The sequence below is a fragment of the Nerophis lumbriciformis genome, linkage group LG12 (genome assembly GCF_033978685.3).
Source record: "Nerophis lumbriciformis linkage group LG12, RoL_Nlum_v2.1, whole genome shotgun sequence".
In the NCBI taxonomy this organism is placed as follows: domain Eukaryota; kingdom Metazoa; phylum Chordata; class Actinopteri; order Syngnathiformes; family Syngnathidae; genus Nerophis; species Nerophis lumbriciformis.
In genome coordinates, this window is record NC_084559.2 from 13354422 (window position 1) to 13380350 (window position 25929).

The 25929-nt window shown below is 44.1% G+C and overlaps 1 protein-coding gene across 6 annotated transcripts in view; it reads left to right on the forward strand.

Moving 5' to 3' along the window:
- The window catches only part of LOC140679258 (splicing regulator ARVCF-like), a 349408-nt gene that overhangs the window by 289458 nt on the left and 34021 nt on the right, over window positions 1–25929 (forward strand). For all 6 annotated transcript variants that reach the window (XM_072914307.1, XM_072914309.1, XM_072914305.1 and 3 more), the window contains one exon: window positions 22831–22958. In XM_072914307.1, coding sequence (XP_072770408.1) covers window positions 22831–22958 — 128 coding nt within the window. The remainder of the gene's footprint in view (window positions 1–22830; window positions 22959–25929) is intronic.

Below are 25929 nucleotides of genomic sequence, written 5' to 3' on the forward strand. Positions count from 1 at the left end.
CGATACTGACCGATACTGGCCTATCCGAGCATGTATTAAAGTTTAAAGTTATTTAGCCTACTTAGTTGTCAGAATCATGTTGAAAAGGGTTTTAGTACTCTTGATAACAACTAGCCAGCCGAATTAGGGGAGTTTGAATAATACACAATGGTTAGTAAGTCGGACACGTTTCCAGTGAGGGTTGGACTCCGCCAAGGCTGCCCTTTGTCACCGATTCTGTTCATAACTTTTATGGACAGAATTTCTAGGCGCAGTCAAGGCGTTGAGGGGATCTGGTTTGGTGGCTGCAGGATTAGGTCTCTGCTTTTTGCAGATGATGTGGTCCTGATGGCTTCATCTGGCCAGGATCTTCAGCTCTCACTGGATCGGTTCGCAGCCGAGTGTGAAGCGACTGGGATGAGAATCAGCACCTCCAAGTCCGAGTCCATGGTTCTCGCCCGGAAAAGGGTGGAGTGCCATCTCCGGGTTGGGGAGGAGATCTTGCCCCAAGTGGAGGAGTTCAAGTACCTCGGAGTCTTGTTCACGAGTGAGGGAAGAGTGGATTGTGAGATCGACAGGCGGATCGGTGCGGCGTCTTCAGTAATGCGGACGCTGTATCGATCCGTTGTGGTGTAGAAGGAGCTGAGCCGGAAGGCAAAGCTCTCAATTTACCGGTCGATCTACGTTCCCATCCTCACCTATGGTCATGAGCTTTGGGTTATGACCGAAAGGACAAGATCACGGGTACAAGCGGCCGAAATGAGTTTCCTCCGCCGGGTGGCGGGGCTCTCCCTTAGAGATAGGGTGAGAAGCTCTGCCATCCGGGAGGAGCTCAAAGTAAAGCCGCTGCTCCTCCACATTGAGAGGAGCCAGATGAGGTGGTTCGGGCATCTGGTCAGGATGCCACCCGAACGCCTCCCTAGGGAGGTGTTTAGGGCACGTCCCACCGGTAGGAGGCCGCGGGGAAGACCCAGGACACGTTGGGAAGACTATGTCTCCCGGCTGGCCTGGGAACGCCTCGGGGTCCCACAGGAAGAGTGGCTGGGGAGAGGGAAGTCTGGGCTTCCCTGCTTAGGCTGCTGCCCCCGCGACCCGACCTCGGATAAGCGGAAGAAGATGGATGGATGGATGGATGGGTTGGTAACAAGAAACTGACCTGTTTATTCAAGGATAAACACAAAATAGACACAATTATACATGACAAACAGAAATGGCATCATTGAAACTAGGGCTGGGCGATATGGCCTTTTTTTAATATCGCGATATTTTAAGGCCATATTGCGATACACGATATATATCTCGATATTTTTGCCTTAGCCTTGAATGAACACTTGATGCATATAATCACAGCAGTATGATGATTCTATGTGTTTTGATTGATTGATTGAGACTTTTATTAGTAGGTTGCACAGTGAAGTACATATTCCGTACAATTGACCACTAAATGGTAACACCCGAATAAGTTTTTTAACGTGTTTAAGTCGGGGTCCACTTAAATTGATTCATGATACAGATATATACTATCAGATATATACTATCATCATAATACAGTCATCACACAAGATCATCACATTGAATTATTTACATTATTTATAATCCAGGGTGTGGAGGGGGGCGCCGGATGTAAGTGTCAAAAAGACAGCCAAAAGAGTTTGATATGAGAATAAATCTAAAGTTAAAATATAGGGTAGAAATGCACCCATTTGCAGGAAATGTAGTCTTGATTTTCAACATTTTCTTTCAAGGCTTGCATGTCTACATTAAAACATTCTTCTTCATACTGCATTAATATATGCTACTTTTAAACTTTCATGCAGAGAAGGAAATCACAACTACAAAAAATCACTAATTTTTTCATACGGTGTTGATGTGGAAATTTTTGCCTCTGCATTTTGATGGTGTGGACGTGTGGCACCGAATGGAGATAAGCGTCTCGACAGACGTCACAATATTTGAACAATGATGACGAAAACTGTTTTCTCTGTCGTGTCCGTGTGTTGAAAATTGTTATGCGCTTATTTTTTTATTAGATTTTGTGCGTGGCATAGATTTGCTATGCGCAGAGGACGCTTAAACAGTGCGCAATTGCACAGGCGAGCACCTTAGAGGGAGCGTTGCTCGCACGGCTGCGCTAGCATCACAGCTAACGTTAGCCATGCTGCTACCTCTCTGCTCGGGGAGGACGTATACGTATGTGACGTATGACGTGACAGTAAGAAGGTGCGCTTGCTGTCTGTGAGAGGGAGACACAGGAAAGAGTGAGAAGAGCCTGTCGTGTAATGCCAGCAGCTAAAAGCAACTGCGTGAGAATTGTGGATGTGTTGAAGGTGTGCTGGAAAATGCGGAACGGAAATTACGGAGCAGCAGAAAAGTGGAATGTATTATTTAAATCGGTGCGTTGGAAAACACGGACCGGAGTTTTTTTTTAAACTGGATCTGGATCGGCATTTTCCCATGCCTTGCCGATACGCAATTTTTGGCAAATATCGGCAGCCGATCCGATCCAAATATCGGATCGGGACATCCCTACTACTAACCCACCGTTGCCTCCATGGAAATGCCCCCCTCTACCTCAAAGAACTACTCACCCCCAAATCCTCCACACGACACCTCCGCTCCGGACAGGCTAACCTCCCTCCAACCTCCGAGGACAAAGCTACGAACAATGGGAGACCGGGCTTTCTGCTCCGTCGCTCCCAATCTGTGGAACGCTCCCCCTGACCACCTGAGGGCACCACAGAATGTGGATGCTTTTAAAAAAGGCTTAAAAACCCTTCTTTTTTTTTAAAAAAGCCTTCTTTTTTTTTAGATATATACATACTAGTTCTAGCTACAGTATTTTTCGGACTATAAGTCGGGAGATTTCCCCTCAGACTAAACAGAGCCAAACGCTTGGTTCAACGATATTTTCCCTTGCTTCATGCCGTGCGTTTAAGAGCACACTGCTGTGTTTGGATGGAGACAGGTGTGGACAATACTGGAGACAGACACTACCGTATTTTTCGGAGTATAAGTCGCACCGGCCGAAAATGCATAATAAAGAAGGAAAAAAAAACATATATAAGTCGCACTGGAGTATAAGTCGCATTTTTTGGGGGGAAATGTATTTGATAAAAGCCAACAGCAAGAATAGACATTTGAAAGGCAATTTAAAATAAATAAAGAATAGTGAACAACAGGCTGAATAAGTGTACGTTATATGAGGCATAAATAACCAACTGGTATGTTAACGTAACATATTATGATAAGAGTCATTCAAATAACTATAACATTGTCAAAACTTGGACTGTGGCGTGGTTTGTTTTCCCATGGTGCAAATGATTTGGACCGGACATGGCGTGAAGGTTGTCCGGTTGTCTTGCTCAAATAAGCAGGGGCGTCCATGGTAACGTTGCTTGGATGGCAACATATGTTGCTCCAAAACCTGTATGTACCTTTCAGCATTAATGGCGCCTTCACAGATGTGTAAGTTACCCATGTCTTGGGCACTAATACACCCCCATACCATCACAGATGCTGGCTTTTACACTTTGCGCCTATAACAATCTGGATGGTTCTTTTCCTCTTTGGTCCGGAGGACACGACGTCCACAGTTTCCAAAAACAATTTGAAATGTGGACTCGTCCGACCACAGATCACTTTTCCACTTTGTATCAGTCCATCTTAGATGAGCTCAGGCCCAGCGAAGCCGGCGGCGTTTCTGGGTGTTGTTGATAAACGGTTTTCGCCTTGCATAGGAGAGTTTTAACTTGCACTTACAGATGTAGCGACCAACTGTAGTGACTGACAGTGGGTTTCTGAAGTGTTCTTAAGCCCACGAGGTGATATCCTTTACACACGGATGTCGCTTGTTGATGCAGTACAGCCTGAGGGATGGAAGGTCACGGGCTTAGCTGCTTACGTGCAGTGATTTTTCCCGTTTCTCTGAACCCTTTGATGATATTACGGACCGTAGATGGTGAAATCCCTAAATTCCTTGCAATAGCTGGTTGAGACAAGTTTTTCTTAAACTGTTCAACAATTTGCTCATGCATTTGTTGACAAAGTGGTGACCCTCGCCCCATCCTTGTTTGTGAATGACTGAGCATTTCATGGAATCTACTTTTATACCCAATCATGGCACCCACCTGTTCCCAATGTGCCTGTGTTCACCTGTGGGATGTTCCAAATAAGTGTTTGATGAGCATTCCTCAACTTTATCAGTATTTATTGCCACCTTTCCCAACTTCTTTGTCACGTGTTGCTGGCATCAAATTCTAAAGTTAATGATTATTTGCAAAAAAAAAAAAATGTTTATCAGTTTGAACATCAAATATGTTGTCTTTGTAGCATATTCAACTGAATATGGGTTGATATGGATTTGCAAATCATTGTATTCCGTTTATATTTACATCTAACACAATTTCCCAACTCATATGGAAACGGGGTTTGCACATATTTAATTTTAACACTCAAATAAGGAATAAACAAAAGGCGCGCACAAGGGCGGAAGTACAAAACTTGGCTATAAAAACAAAAACTCGCACAAAGGCAGAACTATGGACAAAAAAAACAAAAGACACTAACTGTGGCATTAATCAACAAAACTTACTTGCGATGACGCGAACAGGGCAGCATGGACTGTGAACATGAAACAGAGTGTCAGGAGTGTGTCAAGCGTGATGTCGCCAGGCTGACTTGCCTGGCAACTACAGGCTTAAATAGTGATGACATGATTAGTGAAAACAGGTGCGTGACTCAAAATGTGAAAACGTGAGACAGGTGCGTGACATGACTATGTGAACCAGGTGAAACTAATGGTTACTATGGTGACAAAGGGAGTGAAGACAAGAACTAAAAAGTGTTCAAAAACCAAGCAAAACATAACTAAACAAAACATGATCACAGACATGACAAACATATAGAACATGCTATACGTTTACCAAACAATCTGTCACTCCTAATCGCTAAATCCCATGAAATCTTATACGTCTAGTCTCTTACGTGAATGAGATAAATAATATTATTTGATATTCTACGCTAATGTGTTAATAATTTCACACATAAGTCGCTCCTGAGTATAAGTCGCACCCCCGGCCAAACTATGAAAAAAATATAGTCCGAAAAATACGGTATTTGTCTGTTCTAGTTTTTAATTTGTAATTATTTCTTTATTATTATCTTTTTATTTAATTTTTTTAATACACTGTAGCACTTTGAGGTTGTTTACTCAATGTAAAGTGCTTTTTTACAAATAAAATCTATTATTATTATTATTATTACATCACACACACACTCGGTGTGGCGAAGTTATTCTCTGCATTTGACCCATCACCCTCGATCACCCCCTGGGAGGTGAGGGGAGCAGTGGGCAGCAGCGGTGGCCGCGCCCGGGAATCATGTTTTGGTGATTTAACCCCCCAATTCCAACCCATGATGCTGAGTGCCAAGCAGGGAGGTAATGGGTCCCATTTTTATAGTCTTTGGTATGACTCGGCCGGGGGGTTTAAACTCACAACCTACCGATCTCAGGGCGGACGCTCTAACCACTAGGTTATGTTAAGGTTAAGGTTGTGTTCAGAAGCACCATTCATTCCGGTAAAAAAACACAACGAATCATATGCCCATACCACATTCATTAAAAGACAGTTTTAACACATGGCACACTGACAAAGCTTAACCTATAACAATCTACAAGGTTAATATAGCTGGCTTTTCTTTCTTCCCCTCCATTTTTCTGCTTTCTTTTGTATTTCTAGTTATCGTTACATATATGTATTGTTGCATTTGAACAACTGTATTTTTGATAATATAGGTAAATCATTTTTATTATTCATTATCAATAGCGCTATTTCTTTTGGTATTTGTATTGTTCCATTTGTAGTGTAATAATGTTCATTGTCATTTCTGTATTATTAATATTTATTTAACTAACTGCTTATTTGCTATCACTTTTACCATCATATTGTTATAATTGTAGGAGGGAGATGACGGCAACCAACACCAGGGTGAAATGTAGCTCTATAGATTTATTATATATATTCACTTTATATATATGTGTATATATATATATATATATATATATATATATATATATATATATATATATATATATATATATATATATATCAGTGACGTGCGGTGAGGTTGATGGCTGGTGAGGCACTGACTTCATCACAGTCAGATTTACAAACATATGAACCCTAAAGAGTATCTTATTCACCATTTGATTGGCAGCAGTTAACGGGTTATGTTTAAAAGCTCATACCAGCATTCTTCCCTGCTTGGCACTCAGCATCAAGGCTTGGAATTGGGGGTTAAATCACCAAAAATTATTCCCGGGCGCGGCGCCGCTGCTGCCCACTGCTCCCCTCACCTCCCAGGGGGTGATCAAGGGGATGGGTCAAATGCAGAGGACAAATTTCATTACACCTAGTGTGTGTGTGACAATCATTGGTACTTTAACTTAACTTTAACTTTACACATACAAACTGTAGCACACAAAAAAAGCACATTTAATTAAAAAAAACGTTATTATGGTCTTACCTTTACTTAGAAATTAAGTCCATGCGCCGCAACTAAAGCCCTCACTTAAACTTTCCACGTGCAAGATTGAATCTATTTAAAAAAGTGTAACCGAGGGTTTATAAATGTCGCCTATACTGTATGAAACTACAAAATAACAAACACGGAGGCTCCAGTTTACACGAGGACCACTTTATTTACCTTCTTTCAAAAACCTCCGCAACGTGACATCACTTCCGCTCTTAGCGCCTTCAAAATAAGAGCTCAAGGCATATACTGTATAACAGCGCATAACAGGAACTTAACATCACAAAGAGGAAAGCCCATGAAAATAGGTTACAAAAGTTATTTAATAAGAAGCCGAAAAGTGCAAAAACAATAATGTTCGTGTTGGAGGAGTTGTGAATTAGGTACACCTGCAGTCTGCAGGTGTATCTAATGTTGTGTCCCTGCAGTCATTCACAACTCCTCCAACACCAACATTATTGTTTTTGCACTTTTTGGCTTCTTATGAAATAATTTTTTTAAAATCTTGCACGTGGAAAGTTTAAGTGTGGGCTTTAGTTGATATAACAATTCTACGGCGGGGGTGCAGGAGGCGAGCCTCAGCCAGTGCGTCTTTTGCAGCCGTTTTATGATCGCTCAGCACAAGAAATACGTTACACACATACAGTTGTTGACAAAATACACTGTACATTATATACCTCAGCTAACTAAACTATGAAAATGTATAATATAGTTCATATAGCAATACGGTCTCACTGCACAGCAGGCCAGCAGTTAGCCGAGTCATTGCGCAATCCAAGTTGAGGCACTGAGTGACGTGCCTCAACTGGCTGCTGATCACCGCACCGTCTCCTCTCAGTATTTGAACGGCAAATGTGAAAATTCAGCGATTTTGAATAAAAATAATCTAAAACTGGTGAAGTTAAATGGAAAATAACTTTATAGTATAATCACTGAATACATATAACAATTTAATTTTTTTGTGTTCTTTTTACATTTTTTTTCTTTCCATGATGGCAGGTGAGGCCCCGCCTTACCTGCCTCTAGTAACTGCACGTCACTGATATATATATATATATATATATGTATATATATATATATATATATATATATATATATATATATATACAGAGGTGGGTAGTAACGCGCTACATTTACTCCGTTACATCTACTTGAGTAACTTTTGGGATACATTGTACTTCTAAGAGTAGTTTTAATGCAACATCCTTTTACTTTTACTTAAGTATATTTATAGAGAAGGAACGCTACTTTTACTCCGCTACTTTTATCTACATTCAGCTCGCTACTCGCTACTAATTTTTATCGATCTGTTAATGCACGCTTTGTTTGTTTTGGTCTGTCAGACAGACCTTCAAAGTGCCTGCCTTACTGGTGACGTTTCACTTCGTTCCACCAATCAGATGCAGTCACTGGTGACGTTGGACCAATCAAACAGAGCCAGGTGGTCACATGACCTGACTTAAACAAGTTGAAAAACTTATTGGGGTGTTACCATTTAGTGGTCAATTGTACGGAATGTGTACTGTACTGTGCAATCTACTAATACAAGTTCCAATCAATCAATCAAAAGTGTGAAGGAAAAAAATATACTTTTTTTATTTCAACCGTACATCCCGTCAAAAGCCTCAAGACTGACCGCACATGAGGACGTTCCTGTCTTCACAATAAAAGTGCCGCTCCATCGCGCGTGCGCTTTCAAAACAAGAGTCTCCGAAAGCCAGCGCAAACAAGCTAGCAAGCTACGGAGTTTGACGCCAATATATTTCTTGTAAAGTGTATAAAAACGAATATGGAAGCTGGACAAATAGGATGCCAAAAACCCACCACCTTCATGTGGTATTAGACAGAAAGGAGGAACTTTTCTTCTCCTCCATTTGAAAACGTGGACATTATCAGCACTACTGTCTGATTACAATCAATGCAAGTCATCAGAATCAGGTAATACACCAACTTATATTCTAGTCTTCATTAAAGAAAGGAATCTATATGTTAAACATGCATGTATATTCATTAAAACACCTTTAACATGTAAACAAAAACAGAAAATAAATACATATAAATTATATACTGTATATATCAATGTATGTATATATATATATATATATATATATATATATATATATATATATATATATATATATATATATATATATATATATATATATATATATATATATATATGAGTGTGTATGTTACTCATTAGTTACTCAGTACTGGAGTAGTTTTTTCACAACATACTTTTTACTTTTACTCAAGTAAATATTTGGGTGACTACTCCTTACTTTTACTTGAGTAATAAATCTCTAAAGTAACAGTACTCTTACTTGAGTACAATTTCTGGCTACTCTACCCACCTCTGTATATATATATATATATATATATATATATATATATATATATATATATATCCTATTTGCTGATGTTGCTCTATTGTTGTTGTTGTTGTTATTGTTATGTTTGCTGTTGTTGTTTTTTGTCTCTCTGTCTTATCCCCCTCTTGTCCCCACAATTCCCCCCTCTGTCTTCCTTTTTTTTTTTATCTCTTTCTATCCCCTCCTGCCGGCTGCACCAAATGATAATACAAATACATTTAATAAAGTCAAATGCAAATAAGGCAACAAGAGAAGTATCCCAAAAAAGATGTTTACTGCAAAGGAGGGTTTCAGCCACTAATAGCAGCAATTGGGGCTAATAATAATACTTGTTATAATGGATTTAAGGTAAACGGAGATGGGATTTTAAAGTGTTTTTTTGGGGCTCTAATGAACTGACAGTCTTCAGCTCCAACAAGTGAACAATGTAATAATGAATTCTATAGTTCCCATTCTGTGAAATGTTCTCCAGGACAGCAGTTTGCTGTTGCTGGCTCAGCTGTCCAGACTGAGTGAAAGAAAACATTTGGCAGCAGAGTGGAGTTACCATGGCAACACTTGCTCAGCCATCATGTACAGTATACATTAAATCCTACGAATTGTCCACATCAATTGATTGTGCAGTTTAATATTGACAACAAATATAGTTAGTTATGAGATGCAAGAATGTGCATCTGCCAATAACCATTGCCATGTGTATTTGTGTAGGCTCTTGCATTGGCAGAGCACCAGCATATAATCAATTGAAGGAGATTGATGATGATTTGTATTTTATACACCATATTGCCAAAAGTATTTGGCCACCTGCCTTGACTCACATATGAACTTGAAGTGTCATCCCATTCCTAACCCATAGGGTTCAATGTGATGTGGGTCCACCTTTTGCAGCTATTACAGCTTCAACTCTTCTGGGAAGGCTGTCCACAAGGTTGCCGAGTGTGTTTATAGGAATTTTCCACCATTCTTCCAAAAGCTCATTGGTGAGGTCACACACTGATGGTTGGTCGAGAAGGCCTGGCTCTCAGTCTCCGTTCTGGTGTTTTGGTATCCTGGAGCATTCAAAGTTCCTTTCACTAAGCCCAACTCCTGAAAAGCAACCCATCCATCCATCCATCCATCTTCTTCCGCTTATCTGAGGTCGGGTCGCGGGGGCAGCAGCCTAAGCAGGGAAGCCCAGACTTCCCTCTCCCCAGCCACTTCGTCCAGCTCTTCCTGTGGGACACCGAGGCGTTCCCAGGCCAGCCGGGAGACATAGTCTTCCCAACGAGTCCTGGGTCTTCTCCGCGGCCTCCTACCGGTCGGACGTGCCCTAAACACCTCCCTAGGGAGGCGTTTGGGTGGCATCCTGACCAGATGCCCGAACCACCTCATCTGGCTCCTCTCGATGTGGAGGAGCAGCGGCTTTACTTTGGGCTCCTCCCGGATGGCAGAGCTTCTCACCCTATCTCTAAGGGAGAGCCCCGCCACCCGGCGGAGGAAACTCATTTCGGCCGCTTGTACCCGTGATCTTGTCCTTTCGGTCATAACCCAAAGCTCATGACCATAGGTGAGGATGGGAACGTAGATCGACCGGTAAATTGAGAGCTTTGCCTTCCGGCTCAGCTCCTTCTTCACCACAACGGATCGATACAGCGTCCGCATTACTAAAGACGCTGCACCGATCCGCCTGTCGATCTCACGATCCACTCTTCCCTCACTCGTGAACAAGACTCCGAGGTACTTAAACTCCTCCACTTGGGGCAAGATCTCCTCCCCAAGCCGGAGATGGCACTCCACCCTTTTCCGGGCGAGAACCATGGACTCGGACTTGGAGGTGCTGATTCTCATCCCAGTCGCTTCACACTCAGCTGCGAACCGATCCAGTGAGTGCTGAAGATCCTGGCCAGATGAAGCCATCAGGACCACATCATCTGCAAAAAGCAGAGACCTAATCCTGCAGCCACCAAACCGGATCCCCTCAACGCCTTGACTGCGCCTAGAAATTCTGTCCATAAAAGTTATGAACAGAATAGGTGACAAAGGGCAGCCTTGGCGGAGTCCAACCCTCACTGGAAACGTGTCCGACTTACTACCGGCAATGCGGACCCAGCTCTGGCACTGATCATACAGGGAGCGGACTGCCACAATCAGACATTCCGATACCCCATACTCTCTGAGCACTCCCCACAGGACTTCCCGAGGGACACGGTCGAATGCCTTCTCCAAGTCCACAAAACACATGTAGACTGGTTGGGCAAACTCCCATGCACCCTCAAGGACCCTGCCGAGAGTATAGAGCTGGTCCACAGTTCCACGACCAGGACGAAAACCACACTGTTCCTCCTGGATCCGAGGTTCGACTATCCGGCGTAGCCTCCTCTCCAGTACACCTGAATAGACCTTACCGGGAAGGCTGAGGAGTGTGATCCCACGATAGTTAAAAAGCAACCCCACACCATAATTCCTCCTCCACCAAATTTCACACTCGGCACAACGTAGTCCGGAATGTACCGTTCTCCTGGCAACCTCCAAACCCAGCTCTGTAGCAACTGATTGTGCAGTAAGTTGGCGACCTCTTCAGCCACTGCTCTAGGGTTCAAAATCTAGGAAAAAAGTATATTCCGCAATTTACGGTAGCTTGCCCATCCCTGCAGATGTCTTTTGATGCACACGCTGTATTTAAGTCTGCCTCTGGGGTTGTATTAAAGGAAGGGTCAGGGTGTTTGATCTTTCTGTCATTTTTACCAGCATGTTGTAGGGGCTACTTTCACCCGCTTGTTCCTGTCAGGTTCAAACACCGATGACATCTATTGGACAAGACAAGACGCAAAGAAATCAAACAAGAGACAGGATTCAATTTAGCTCACGAGGAGAGCGCGTGGACCTGTACCCTTGTACAGTGTCGTCCCACGCTCTGAGGAGAGAGCTCCACGCCTCCTCCTTAATTTGAGCATTTCCTGATTACATTACATTACATTACGCAGCTGCTCCTAAGGGGAGGTGGTCATAAATAGCTGTTGCACTCGGTCATAAACAGTTAAAAGAAAAGGTGCCGAGACCGAGGTCAGGTCTGCTCCCTCTCTGCTTTGTAGATCTCGGGTCGTGACAAGGCTTTCCTGTGGCTGTCCAATAGATCAGGGAAACCGACCCATCCACGTCGCACCCCATCGCACACAGTGGAGGTTTACAAGCGGCAGGACAAAGACAGCTTTTGTCTTCTCGCAGGGCAGCCTGAACTAATGGGAAAACAAGTTGTGTGATAACTTATATACAATTATTCTGACAGTTCCCTTCAGCAGGATTCCACTGAGCTACCAGCAGAGAAAAATACAAGTATTACCCTGGCATTGCAGCAACTGCTGGCTGAAAATGGATCCCTTTTGTGCTAAAATAGTTCAGTGGATCGGTGGCCACCTGTGGTTAGAATACAGACTTGGAGGAAGCTAGAGATGTAAGAATCTGTGTTGCCTCGTTGTCTGTTTTTGGCACTCTGTAGCTCTTACCCCAACTCTGACTTTCCCGTACCAGGATGCTTTTGTGGTCTCAAACTGACGGGCAGCAGTACAAGAGACAGGCACACCCACCTTCTGCCTTCCTTTGTCAGCATCCAGTAAACTGAGGCCAACTGCAATGTGGATATGCTAATGTTCAATGCCCCAGGGCTATTCATAGAAGCGCCGATCTACAGTCCAGTCCAAATGGGTACCGGGGGAGATAATGAAACTTTGACTCCTGGATGCTGTCCATCTGAAAAGACAAAGTATGAGGGGTGCCTTTGCAGTCCAAAAGTGCCCAGTATTTGGGCTCAGTAGGCGTTTTTTTCAGAAGTTTGTTACAGGCTTTCTGTCATGTTTAGGTCGGGTATACTTCCACATTTCAGCCTTCAGTCCATTTTCAAGAATGCTTATCTATTTAGTGGTTGAAGGGTTACGGATACTTCAAGGCCATTGTTCCCCCTCAGGTCCCCCCCAGGTGCGCACTGCTCAAGTGTCCTATCTGAACTATAAACAAAATAAAGACATAGCAATTTGTTGTGTATGATGTTGCGTTGCAAATGAGTGACAGGTGACAACTGGTCACAACAGATTAGTGTTGTCCCGATACCAATATTTTGGTACCAAAATTATTCCGATACTGTTCGGTACTTTTGGTACCGTATTTTCCGCACTATAAGGCGCACCTAAAAACCTCTAATTTTCTCAAAAGCTGACAGTGCGCCTTATATATGGACCAATATTGAGCCAAAACAGGTCTCGCAACTACGGGATGCATAAAGTAACCCAGCCTCTACTGTAGTGTCTATTCTATGCGCCTTATAATGTGGTGCGCCTTATATATGAACAAAGTTTTAAAATAGGCCATTCACTGAATGTGCGGAAAATACGGTACTTTTCTAAATAAAGGGGACCACAAAAAATGCCATTATTGGCTTTATTTTAACAAAAAATCTTAGGGTACATTAAACATGTGTTTATTATTGCAAGTTTGTCCTTAAATAAAATAGTGAACATACAAGACAACAGCCCCACAGCATCCAGAGCCTTAAGTAAGTCCGTGCAGATCTCAACCAATCTCGGGGCCCTGCCCCCGAGGAGCTTTTTAACTGCCTCTGCAACCTCAGCCCTAGGAATCAGAGAGCCCACCACAGATTCCCCAGGCACTGATTTCTCATAGGAAGACGTGTAGGTGGGATTGATGAGGCCTTCAAAGTATTCCTTCCACATCCTGAGTTGACGTCAGCAGCACATCATCCCCACCATAAACAGTGTTGACAGTGCACTGCTTCCCCCTTCTGAGGCGGTGGATGGTGGTCCAGAATTGCTTCGGAGTCGTCTGGAAGTCGTTTTTCCATGGCTTCTCCAAACTCCGCCTATGTTCGAATGTTTACCTCTGCGAGCCAAAAGGATCCAATAGGAGTCTTTCTTCAGCTTGACGGCATTCCTCGACGAACTACCACCATTCCAACTTGCGGCCACAGCTCTGATCGGCCGAAAGTACGGAACATGGTCCACTTGGACTCAGTGTCCAGCGCCTCCCTTGTGACATGTTCAAAGTTCTTCCGGAGGTGGTAATTGAAACTCTCTCTGAGTGTAGACTCTGCTAGATGTTTCCAGCAGACCCTCAAAATGCATTTTAGCCTGCCAGGTCTGACCGGCATCCTCCCCAAACATTGGTGCCAACTCATTCATCATCATCATCATCAGCCGTTGTCAGTCCACTGCTGGACGAAAGCCTCAGCATGTTTCTGCCATAGTGAACGATCTCTAGCTGCTCCCTGCCACTGCACTGTTCCCTCTGGAACTGCTGGGGACTGGGGGCCGTCTTCTTGGCGTACTTTTCATGCTGGTTATTAGCCTACACCTTCCACGCTGGCTTGGTGCGGGTTGGAAGGGGTATTTTATATCAGAGATCCTTCTCCTAGACTAATTGCCTTACTGGGCTGTTGAACTTAGTCTGTCCTGTTGGTTGTCCGCGCCCCAATTACCCAGGGACCCGCTCAGCTTTATGGCGCTGACCGCCCGCCAGTCACAAGAGAAGGTGCAAACGGTTCTTTGTGTGCATTTTATAGACTTTAGTTGGGACTCACTAACCCCACACACAACCTCCCATCCAATGCCTGGATGTAGTTTAACGTCATACCCAGCACCAACTCATTACCAGGTGGTGATCGGTAGAAAGCTGAGTGTCCAAAACATGAGATAGCAAATCCAATGACACAAACCGCAAAGTTGATCACCGAACCGCGGCCTAGTGTGTCAAGGTACCAAGTGCACATATGGACACCCATATGTTCGTCATGGACAATTTGTGACAAGCATAAAAGTCCAATAACAAAACACCACTCGCCGTTTGATTTAATGTGAACAATTTTATTGCTCCACCTTGACCCGTTCGGCAATTTCATTGGTCTGATGTGACGAGGCTAGATTTATTTGCGCCATGTGACGCTTGTGAACCTGAAAAAAATCCATAAATTAGCCGCTGTATAATAATAATAATGGATTAGATTTATATAGCGCTTTTCTTAGACACTCAAAGCGCTTCACAGAGAAGTGAGAAGCCTTCATTCATTCACACCTGGTGGTGGTAAGCTACTTTCATAGCCACAGCTGCCCTGGGGCAGACTGACGGAAGAGTGGCTGCCAGTTTGCGCCTACGGCCCCTCCAACCACCACCTCCACCTCCATTTTCTATCGCTTGTCCCTTTTGGGGTCGCGGGGGGTGCTGGAGCCTATCTCAGCTGCATTCGGGCGGAAGGCGGAGTACACCCTGGACAAGTCGCCACCTCATCACAGGGCCAACACAGATAGACAGACAACATTCACACACTAGGGCCAATGTAGTGTTGCCAATCAACCTATCCCCAGGTGCATGTCTTTGGAAGTGGCAGGGGCCTATCCCCAGGTGCATGTCTTCGGGGGTGGGAGGGGCCTATCCCCAGATGCATGTCTTTGGAGGTGGCAGGGGCCTATCCCCAGGTGCATGTCTTTGGAGTTGGCAGGGGCCTATCCCCAGGTGCATGTCTTTGGAAGTGGCAGGGTCCTTTGGAGGTGGGAGGGGCCTATCCCCAGGTGCATGTCTTTGGAAGTGGCAGGGGCCTATCCCCAGGTGCATGTCTTCGGGGGTGGGAGGGGCCTATCCCCAGATGCATGTCTTTGGAGGTGGCAGGGGCCTATCCCCAGGTGCATGTCTTTGGAGTTGGCAGGGGCCTATCCCCAGGTGCATGTCTTTGGAAGTGGCAGGGTCCTTTGGAGGTGGGAGGGGCCTATCCCCAGGTGCATGTCTTTGGAAGTGGCAGGGGCCTATCCCCAGGTGCATGTCTTTGGAGGTGGGAGGGGCCTATCCCCAGGTGCATGTCTTTGGAAGTGGCAGGGGCCTGTCCCCAGGTGCATGTCTTCGGGGGTGGGAGGGGCCTTTCCCCAGGTGCATTTCTTTGGAGTTGGCAGGGACCTATCCCCAGGTGCATGTCTTTGGAAGTGGCAGGGTCCTTTGGAGGTGGGAGGGGCCTATCCCCAGGTGCATGTCTTTGGAGTTGGCAGGGGCCTATCCCCAGGTGCATGTCTTTGGAGTTGGCAGGGGCCTATCCCCAGGTGCATGTCTTTGGAAGTGGCAGGGTCCTTCGGAGGTGGGAGGGGCCTATCCCCAGGTGCATGTCTTTGGAAGTGGCAGGGTCCTTTGGAGGTGGGAGGGGCCTATCACCAGGTGCATGTCTTTGGAAGTGGCAGGGGCCTATCCCCAGGTGCATGTCTTTGGAGGTGGGAGGGGCCTATCCCCAGGTGCATGTCTTTGGAGGTGGGAGGAAGCCGGAGTACCCGGAGGGAACCCACGCAGTCACGGAGAGAACATGCAAACTCCACACAGAAAGATCCCGAGCCCGAGATTGAACCCAGGACTACTCAGGACCTTCGTATTGTCAGGCACATGCACTAACCCCTGTTCCGCCGTACTGCCCCGACCACCACCTATCACTCGGGGAAAGGGTGAAGTGTCCTACCCAAGGACACAACGGCAGCGATTTGGATGGCATGAGGCGGGGAGTGAACCTGCAACCCTCAGTCTACCCACTACACAGATTTCAATGCATGGGAAAAGTAGTGGCTTGTAGTCCAAAAATTACGATAGCACCAACGTCAAACTGCCATTATAAAATCTTAATCAACAGTCAAGGCAAGGTAACATTTTAACATTCCTAACGATAGAGAGAAGGTAATCATTATATAATGATGTAGCAAATTGTATGTCTTACACCTCTGTAAGTCTTGACAGGTTTTTTTTTCGGTTTTGTTTACATGACTCTACTGCTCGGTCTGTATTTAATGAAGCAATTATTACTAAACTAGCACGCGGCACTTGTGATAAGTCGCGGCCTCTCTGTGGCTCTGCCTTTCAAGAGTCTTCATTAGTTCCCCATGTGGCTGCATATATTTATATAAAGACACATGAAAGGGAGCTCGGAGGTCAAATGTGCATAAGATGCAAATGTGGAACGAGAGGAACCTGTGAATTCCACATTAAAAGACTAAAGTAAATTGTGTCTGTGGTGAGCAGTGCTTCCCATTGGTCTTCCAAGTATTTGTTTTTACTCTTGTCTTGAATATTTTTCTTCTGCCACACGCAGGATTCCAGCAAGACAAAACACACGTATAATATTTGAGTTACCTAAAAGTCCGGACTCTAAAGATCAGGTCTGTGCTGTTGTTTACTTTCTATATCCCTGTGGAGGACTCGCACCTCCGGGTTCCTCGGACCACCAATGACGGACATGACAGGCTTGACGGTTTGGAGATTTTGTTTATTTTTCAATAAACCTCCTTCTCCGGTCGCTTTTCAGCACTCGCCTCTTCTCCCCGTCTCGCTCTTCCGGTCGCTTTTCAGCCTTCCGCGTCTTCGTCTCCGTCTCGGCCGTCCACTCCGACTCCACCAACCCCCTCGTTCCCGGCCGCTGCCCTTTTATACAGTGACAGGTGATGAGGCAAGTGCGCCATCTACGCACCTGTCGCCCCGCCTCGCTGCAGGTCCGCAGGCCACGCCTCCTCACAATCTCCATCTGTATACCCGTCACCCTTTTTCTCTGCCTGTCGTTTTTAAAAATAATAAATAAATAATGGAGGGATCGTTTTGAGGCAGAGGCTTGTACATCTTTGATTGATGAGCATAGCTTTTTGACTAGCCGGGCCCACGTCTTGATGTGTGTATTGGTATATCTTTGCATCCTGTCTGATGCACTTAGAGCTAACGTTCCCAAAGGCAAGCAGATGGTCGAGTCAGAGAGGAGTCACATATCAGTTAATCCATTATCATTTACCAGTCTGCCTCAATGCTACTCCTTACCCTTAATTGCAATCGATACGGAACTACTTCCACCATTAGTTGTGCAACTTTCCACCGTGGATTTTAATTACAGCAAGGTGGTCTTGCCGCTGGGCCTTAGGCCTGTCGCACCTCCACCGGTGCCTGTGGTGGACTGTGCATGGCAGGGACGTCCTCTTCCCTGAGGCAGGCCTAAACCTGGCCGCATACCAGAAAAGGTTTTGCTGCAGGGTCTTCAGCTGGGGACCACCTCTCATTGACGTTTCGCCCCTTAGCCCAGAACATCTCCCGGTGGCGGGGCAGTGAACAGGGACGTCTCCCTGACACCCCCTGCAGCAAAACCTACTTGGATGTTGCTCCCCAAGCCTTGTCGCGTCGTTTGAGCCAGAGCCAGTGGCCAGCTTTCTCTGCTACTTCTGAGAGCTCCTTGGTGGATCTGCTCAGGGTGGCTCCACGTAGTCCCAGGTCCTTGAGCAGACGGGGTGTTGATCTGCCCACGAAGCCTCTGGCTCCCACCTCCACCGGATACAGTCTCACCCTCCATCCACTTTCTCTGCACTCCGCGACCAGGTCTGCATACTTTGCCTTCTTTCTCTCGTAGGCAGCTTCCAGTCCCTCCTCCCATGGCACTGTCAGCTCAATCAGTACTACTGACTTCAGAGCTTAAAGTAAAGTTTTCATATACTACTCTCACCTTCATACACTGTGGTGTTGCCTTTGGTACAACCATCTCATTGATTGAGACCCCACTGTTCTGACAGTAAGAACAATGGTAAATGGTAAATGGGTTAACTTGTATAGCGCTTTTCTACCTTCAAGGTACTCAAAGCGCTTTGACGCTATTTCCACATTCACCCATTCACACACTGATGGCGGTAGCTGCCATGCAAGGCCCTAACCACGACCCATCAGGAGCAAGGGTGAAGTGTCTTGCTCAAGGACACAACGGACGTGACGAGGTTGGTAGAAGGTGGGGATTGAATCAAGAACCCTCAGGTTGCTGGCACGGCCACTCTCCCAACCGCGCCATGCCGTCCCCAGTTTGTTTGGCCGGGGGCCGGGCTGTATATATGCGCACTAATTGACTGAAAGAGCACGCACTTGGCGCGATGATGTCATGTTATCAATGGAAAAATGCATTTTTAGACAATATAATATGCCTGAACGGCTAGGAGACCCCGAGAGTAACAAGCGTTTGCCTTGTTGCCTTTCCATTAAGAACAATAAATTAGTTTTTAGTATAAGTTTGCTGGTTTCAAGAAATGTAATATCATTATGTCAAGATAATGGCACTAGCATTTACTTCATTTAAGAATATTTTTCAACATATTAAGCAAAAAGGTCTCTTTTTTTTTCTACCAAGAAAAGTGCACTTGTTATTAGTGAGAATATACTTATTTTAAGGTATTTTGTGGTTCATTGAGGTTAGCTAATTTTACTTGTTTTGGAAAGTCTTGACAAGCCAAATTTTCTTGTTCTATTGGCAGATACTTTTGCTTAGTTCAAATAAAATACCCCTCATTTTTGTGTGTTTTTTTCTTGTTTTTGAACACTGACTTTTTGCAGTGTGGTTTTGGTGAAAAGGTGGGGTGTACCTGCATATCCTCCCGGGCGCTGCCACCGCTGCTGCTCACTGCTCCCCTCGCCTTCCAGGGGGGTGATCAAGGGTCACGGGTGAAATGCAGAGAATAATTGAACTTAAACTTATCGCACAACATGACGAATCAGCACAGGTTGGATTGACGGCACATATACCGTATTTTCCGCACCATAAGGCGCCCTGGGTTATAAGCCGCGCCTTCAATGAACGGCATATTTCAAAACTTTGTCCATCTATAAGCCGCCCCGTGTTATAAGCCGCATCTAACTGCGCTAAAGGAATGTCAAAAAAACAGTCAGATAGGTCAGTCAAACTTTAATAATATATTAAAAACCAGCGTGATGTGGGCGCGCATGGAGTCGTATATCAACATGGACGGAGCTGCGTGAAAAAAGCCACCCGGCCTCTTCGCGTTAACTTACCTTAACCACTCGCTCATCTTTTCTTCATCCATCCCTTCGAGTTAGCTTTTATGATGACGCCGGCTGGAAAGGTCTCTTTTGGCAAGGTCTTCCTTTTGAATATCACCATGGGTGGAAGTTTCTGACCATTAGCATGGCAAGCTAGAACCACAGTGAAGGATGACTTCTCATTCCCTGTGGTGCGAATATTCACCGTACGTGCTCCCGTTGTATCCACAGTGCGGTTCACAGGAATATCAAAAGTCAGTGGAACCTCGTCCATGTTGATAATGTTCTCTGGCCGGATCTTTTTTTCAGCTATCTTGTTTTTACAATATGCACGGAAAGTAGCCAGCTTTTCTTGAAAGTCTTTAGGCAGTTGCTGTGTAATAGTAATCCGTGTGCGGATGGAGAGATTGCGTCTTTTCATGAACCGGATCCCTGTCGCTTAGTAGGAGCCATTTTGTGGTCTTTACAGATGTAAACACACAAAGGAAATGAAACGTAATATCCGCGCGCTTCTTCTTCTTCTACGCGGGCGGGTGGTTGCTTACAGTAGAAGAAGAAGCGCTTCCTGTTCTATGGGGGCGGGTGCTTACCTTGGCGGTTGCTTGCGTAGAAGAAGAAGCACTTCCTCTTCTACGAGGAAAAAAGATGGCGGCTGTTTACCGTAGTTGCGAGACCGAAACTTTATGAAAATGAATCTTAATATTAATCCATATATAAAGCGCACCGGGTTATAAGGCGCACTGTCAGCTTTTGAGAAAATTTGTGGTTTTTAGGTGCGCCTTATAGTGCGGAAAATACGGTATGTGGAGGGCAATGACTGTTTCCTTGGTTGGAAAGTTCTCATTTAAATAAGGCAGTCTGCACCACTTTTGCACTTCTTATCAATTGAGTACAGTCTTAGATTACCCGCACCATGCCCACTAAATACTACATGCAATAATATAGTTTGCACACTGTGTTTAGTGTGTGGTATTTGGATCTTTATAGACCAGACCCACAGTGTAGTAGTACTAGTCTAATAGATTGTGTGATTGTCTGTTTAGATGCAGTTACTATTACTATCCTTGTACCCCTACCACCAGCGTGATGTATGCTGTCATTAATAATGTAAGACATCTGCAGTCATGCTAAAAGCTCACAATAACCTTGACAAAACAAGTGATACACACAAAAATCCCCACCACTCGTGTTGTGATCACTGGTAAAATGACTACATTCTCTTGAAGCTTTGATTTTCCATCCCTGAGCCTGCTCTGTCTAATAGCTGATAATGTAATTATGTTTCCATCAGAGGGAGGCCGAATGATTGACTGTGGTGGATGTGCAATGTGTGAGCGGGATTAGCGGCCTCTTCAAATACTGAGTTTGCAGAGGCTCGCTGGATCAATAATATCTCTCTCATGTCCTTCTCGTTCGTCATTCCAAAGTATTTCCTGTCGTTATGCAATCATATATTGTTAAGAGGGGATATTTGTTGTTTTGCAAACCTCAAAACCAGTGAAAACCATTCTTTGGAATACTCTCCCTGACCACCTGAGGGCACCACAGACTGTGGATGCTTTTAAAAAAGGCTTAAAAAGCCTTCTTTTTTTTTAAAAAAGCCTTTTTTTAGATATGTGCATACTAGTTTTAGCTATTTGGCTGTTCTAGTTTTTATTTTCATTTATTTTTTATTATCTTTGTATTTTTATTTTTTTAAATAAACTGTAGCACTTTGAGGTTGTTTACTCAATGTAAAGTGCTTTTTACAAATACAATATATTATTATTATTATTATTACTTGCAAATCCTTTTCAAGACTGCAAAACAAGATATTTAACGTTCGAACTGAAAAACTTTGTTATTTTTTTGCCTGCTTGGAATTTGATTTTTAGCTATTTTTTAGTTTTAGCTATTTTCATTTATTTTTTATTATCTTTGTATTTTTATTTTTTTTAATACACTGTAGCACTTTGAGGTTGTTTACTCAATGTAAAGTGCTTTTTACAAATAAAATCTATTATTATTATTATTATTATTATTATTGCTTGCAAATCCTTTTCAAGACTGCAAAAACAAGATATTTAATGTTCGAACTGGTTATTTTTTTGCAAATATTAGCTCATTTGGAATTTGATGCCTGCAGCATGTTTCAAAAAAAGCTGGCACAAGTGGCAAAAAAAAGACTGATAAAGTTGGGGAATGCTCATCAAACACTTATTTGGAACATCCCACAGGTGTTCAGGCTAATTGGGAACAGGTGGGTGCCATGATTGAGTTGATAAAAGCAGCTTCTACTAAGTGCTCAGTCGTTCACAAACAAGGACGGGGCGAGGGTCACCACTTTGTGAAGAAATGCGTGAGCAAATTGTTGAACAGTTTAAGAACAACATTTCTCAACCAGCTATTGCAAGGAATTTAGGGATTTCACCATCTAAGGTCTGTAATATCATCAAAAGGTTCAGAGAATCTGGATAAATCCCTGCACGTAACATAGAATGCCCCGCGACCTTGGATCCCTCAGGTGGCGCTGCATCAAAAATTTGACATCAGTGTGTAAAGGATATCACCACATGGGCTCAGGAACACTTCAGAAACCCACTGTCAGTAACTACAGTTGGTCGCTACATTTGTAAGTGCAAGTTAAAACTCTACTATGCAAAGCGAAAGCCATTTATCAACAACACCCAGAAACGCATCCGGCTTCGCTGGGCCCCGAGCTCATCTAAAATGGACTCATGCAAAGTGGAAAAGTGTTCTGTCGTCTAAAGAGTCCACATTTCAAATTGTTTTTTGGAAACTGTGGACGTCGTGTCCTTTGGAACAAAGAGGAAAAGAACCATCCGGATTGTTATAGGCGCAAAGTTCAGAAGCCAGCATGTGTGATGGTATGGGGTTGTATTAGTGCCCAAGACATGGGTAACTTACACATCTGTGAAGGCACCATTAATGCTGAAAGGTACATACAGGTTTTTGGAGCAACATATGCTGCCATCCAAGCAACATTACCATGGACGCCCCTGCTTATTTCAGCAAGACAATGCCAAGCCACGTGTTACAACAACGTGGCTTCGTAGTAAATAATCATAATAATCATCAGTGTCACCGTTGTGCGATGTCTTTGTTAAACGCTGCGTCCTCATGTCGCATGTTGTGTGTTTCTATGCAGGTTTTGAGCTGCTGTATCAGCCAGAGGTAGTGAGGCTCTACCTTTCTCTCCTGACGGAGAGTCAGAACTACAACACCCTGGAGGCCGCTGCGGGTGCTCTGCAGAACCTTGGTGCCGGACAATGGACTGTGAGTGGAAATGGCGGGAGGGTGCAAATCATACAGCAACAGTGTCCGCATATATTTAGATGCATAGGGGCTTGGAAAAGTACCTATACCCTTTTTAACTTGTCCACATCTTGTCACGTTACAACCACTGTAGAATATATATATATATATATATATATATATATATATATATATATATATATATATATATATATATATATATATATATATATATATATATATATATATTCCCCCGAATTTCTCCCGATTTCCACCCAGACAACAATATTGGGGGCGTGCCTTAAAGGCACTGCCTTTGCGTGCCGGCCCAATCACATAATATCTTGGGCTTTTCACACACACACACAAGTGTTCATTTATTTACACATATACACACACATAACACTCATCTACTCATTGTTGTACTTGAAAGTACAATGCAATACAATTCCGGGGCAAGGTCACACTGAGGGTGGCCGTATAACATACTTGCCAACCCTCCCGGATTTTCCGGGAGACTCCCGAGATTCAGCGCCTCTCCCGAAAACCTCCCGGAAGAAATTTTCTCCCGGAATTCAGCCGGAGCTGGAGGCCACGCCCCCTCCAGCTCCATGCGGACCTGAGTCCAGTGTGCGCACACAAGGAGACAAAGCAGAAGAACGAGACCGTAGTCGAAGAGCGCAGGGGAGACACTTCTCCAGGGCCGATGTATGCTCGGGGCAACACCCTTCACCTTACCCGGCGGTGGGTCTCCACGGCGGACGTCTTGAGGGTGAATGATGAGTCCAGCGATTAGTTGCAAATCTTGCTTTATTGATTGCTTGCACACAGCCAATCCAACACAAAACCAACTAGTCCCTCCCCGCACTCACGCTACCCCGCTCCCTCTCTTCTCTCGCCCACACACTCACTGACGTCACTCACCTCACATGCTGTCACCTATTAAAGGGCCACACACACACATACTCTACTCTCATAACACACAGTACAGTTAGTAGAACAAATGTGTTTTCATTACTGTGTATTTGATAGGTGCCATTGCCCCGGAATTGTATTGCATTGTACTTTCAAGTACAACAATGAGTAGATGAGTGTTATGTGTGTGTATATGTGTAAATAAATGAACACTGAAATTCAAGTATAAAATAAATAAATATATATATATAGCTAGAATTCACTGAAAGTCAAGTATTTCATACATATATATATATATATATATATATATATATATATATATATATATATATATATATATATATGAAATACTCCAGTTGGTGAATTCTAGCTGTAAACAGGGGCGCCGAAAAGGGGGGGGGGTAAAGGATACGGATTCTAGGGGCCCATGATGGAGGGGGGCCCAGAGAGGCCCCTAATGATGATGAAATTATAATACAGAAAAAATAATGACACTGTGTTGGGGGCCCTGTAAAGATTCTTTTCATGGGGCCCAAAATCCCTAGCAGCGCCCCTGGCTGTAAATATACTCCTCCCCTCTTAACCACGCCCCCAACCACGCCCCCCACCCCCCCACCTCCCAAAATCGGAGGTCTCAAGTTTGGCAAGTATGCCGTATAAACAAGTTTAACACTGTTACAAATATGCGCCACACTGTGAACCCACACCAAACAAGAATGACAAACACATTTCGGGACAACATCCGCACCGTAACACAACATAAACACAACAGAACAAATACCCAGAAACCCTTGCAGCACTAACTCTTCCCGGGACGCTACAATATACACCCCCCGCTACCCCCCTACCCAAAAACCCCGCCCCCACAACCCCGCCCACCTCAACCTCCTCATGCTCTCTCAGGGAGAGCATGTCCCAAATTCCAAGCTGCTGTTTTGAGGCATGTTAAAAAAAAAAAAAGCACTTTCTGACTTCAATAATAAATTTGGCAGTGCCATGTTGGCATTTTTTTCCATAACTTGAGTTGATTTTTTTTGGAAAACCTTGTTACATTGTTTAATGCATCCAGCGGGGCATCACAACAAAATTAGGCATAATAATGTGTTAATTCCACGACTGTATATATCGATATCGGTTGATATCGGAATCTGTAATTAAGATTTGAACAATATCGGATATCGGCAAAAAAAGCCATTATCGGACATCTCTATTTATAATGCAAGTATTGTACTAATTATACACCTGCTGATTGAGTGCACTTGCAGCTGTAATTGGGGGTTACCGTATTTTACGGAACATAGGGCCCACCGGATTATAAGACGCACTGCCGATGAATGGTATATTTTCGATATTTTTTTTCATATATAAGGCGCCGGATTATAGGGCGTAAAAGACTTCCTTGTGGTCTACATAACATGTAATGGTAGTTCTTTGGTCAAAATGTTGCATAGATGATGTTTTACACATCATCTTCAAGCCGCTTTCTGACAGTCGCTTCCGGATGCGCCGTTTTGCGGGCGGGTCTTATTTACGTGGCTCACCTTCCACAGCGTCTTCTCCCCGTCATCTTTGTTGTCGCGGTGTAGCGTGCAAGGACGGGAGTGGAAGAAGTGTCAAAATATGGCGATAACTGTTTTAATGACATTCAGACTTTACTTCAATCAATAGGAGCGTCTCCTCATCCGGAAACAACAACAACACCCGGAAATTTGTCCTGTGAAAAAACGTCCGACCGGAACTCTAATAACTACAGTTCCTTGGGTGAATAATGTAAACTCACTACACCGGTATGTTTTAGCGCTTTCATGGCGAGTTTACTGTCAGATATAAGTAAGAACTTTACACTACTTTATATTAGAAATGGCAACAGTGGAGGATGAATGTTCCATAACAAGAAGATAGAGAAAAAGAATACGGTTTTGGCACGGACTACAAAGGCGGACCCGCGGAATTTTTCAGGATTAATGCAGATCCCAAATACAGATCAGCATGTACCAGAATGTATGAAAAGTTGCTTTTGCATAATATTGCGAAACAAAACGCCAGATAATATGTCTTACCTTATACACACACCATA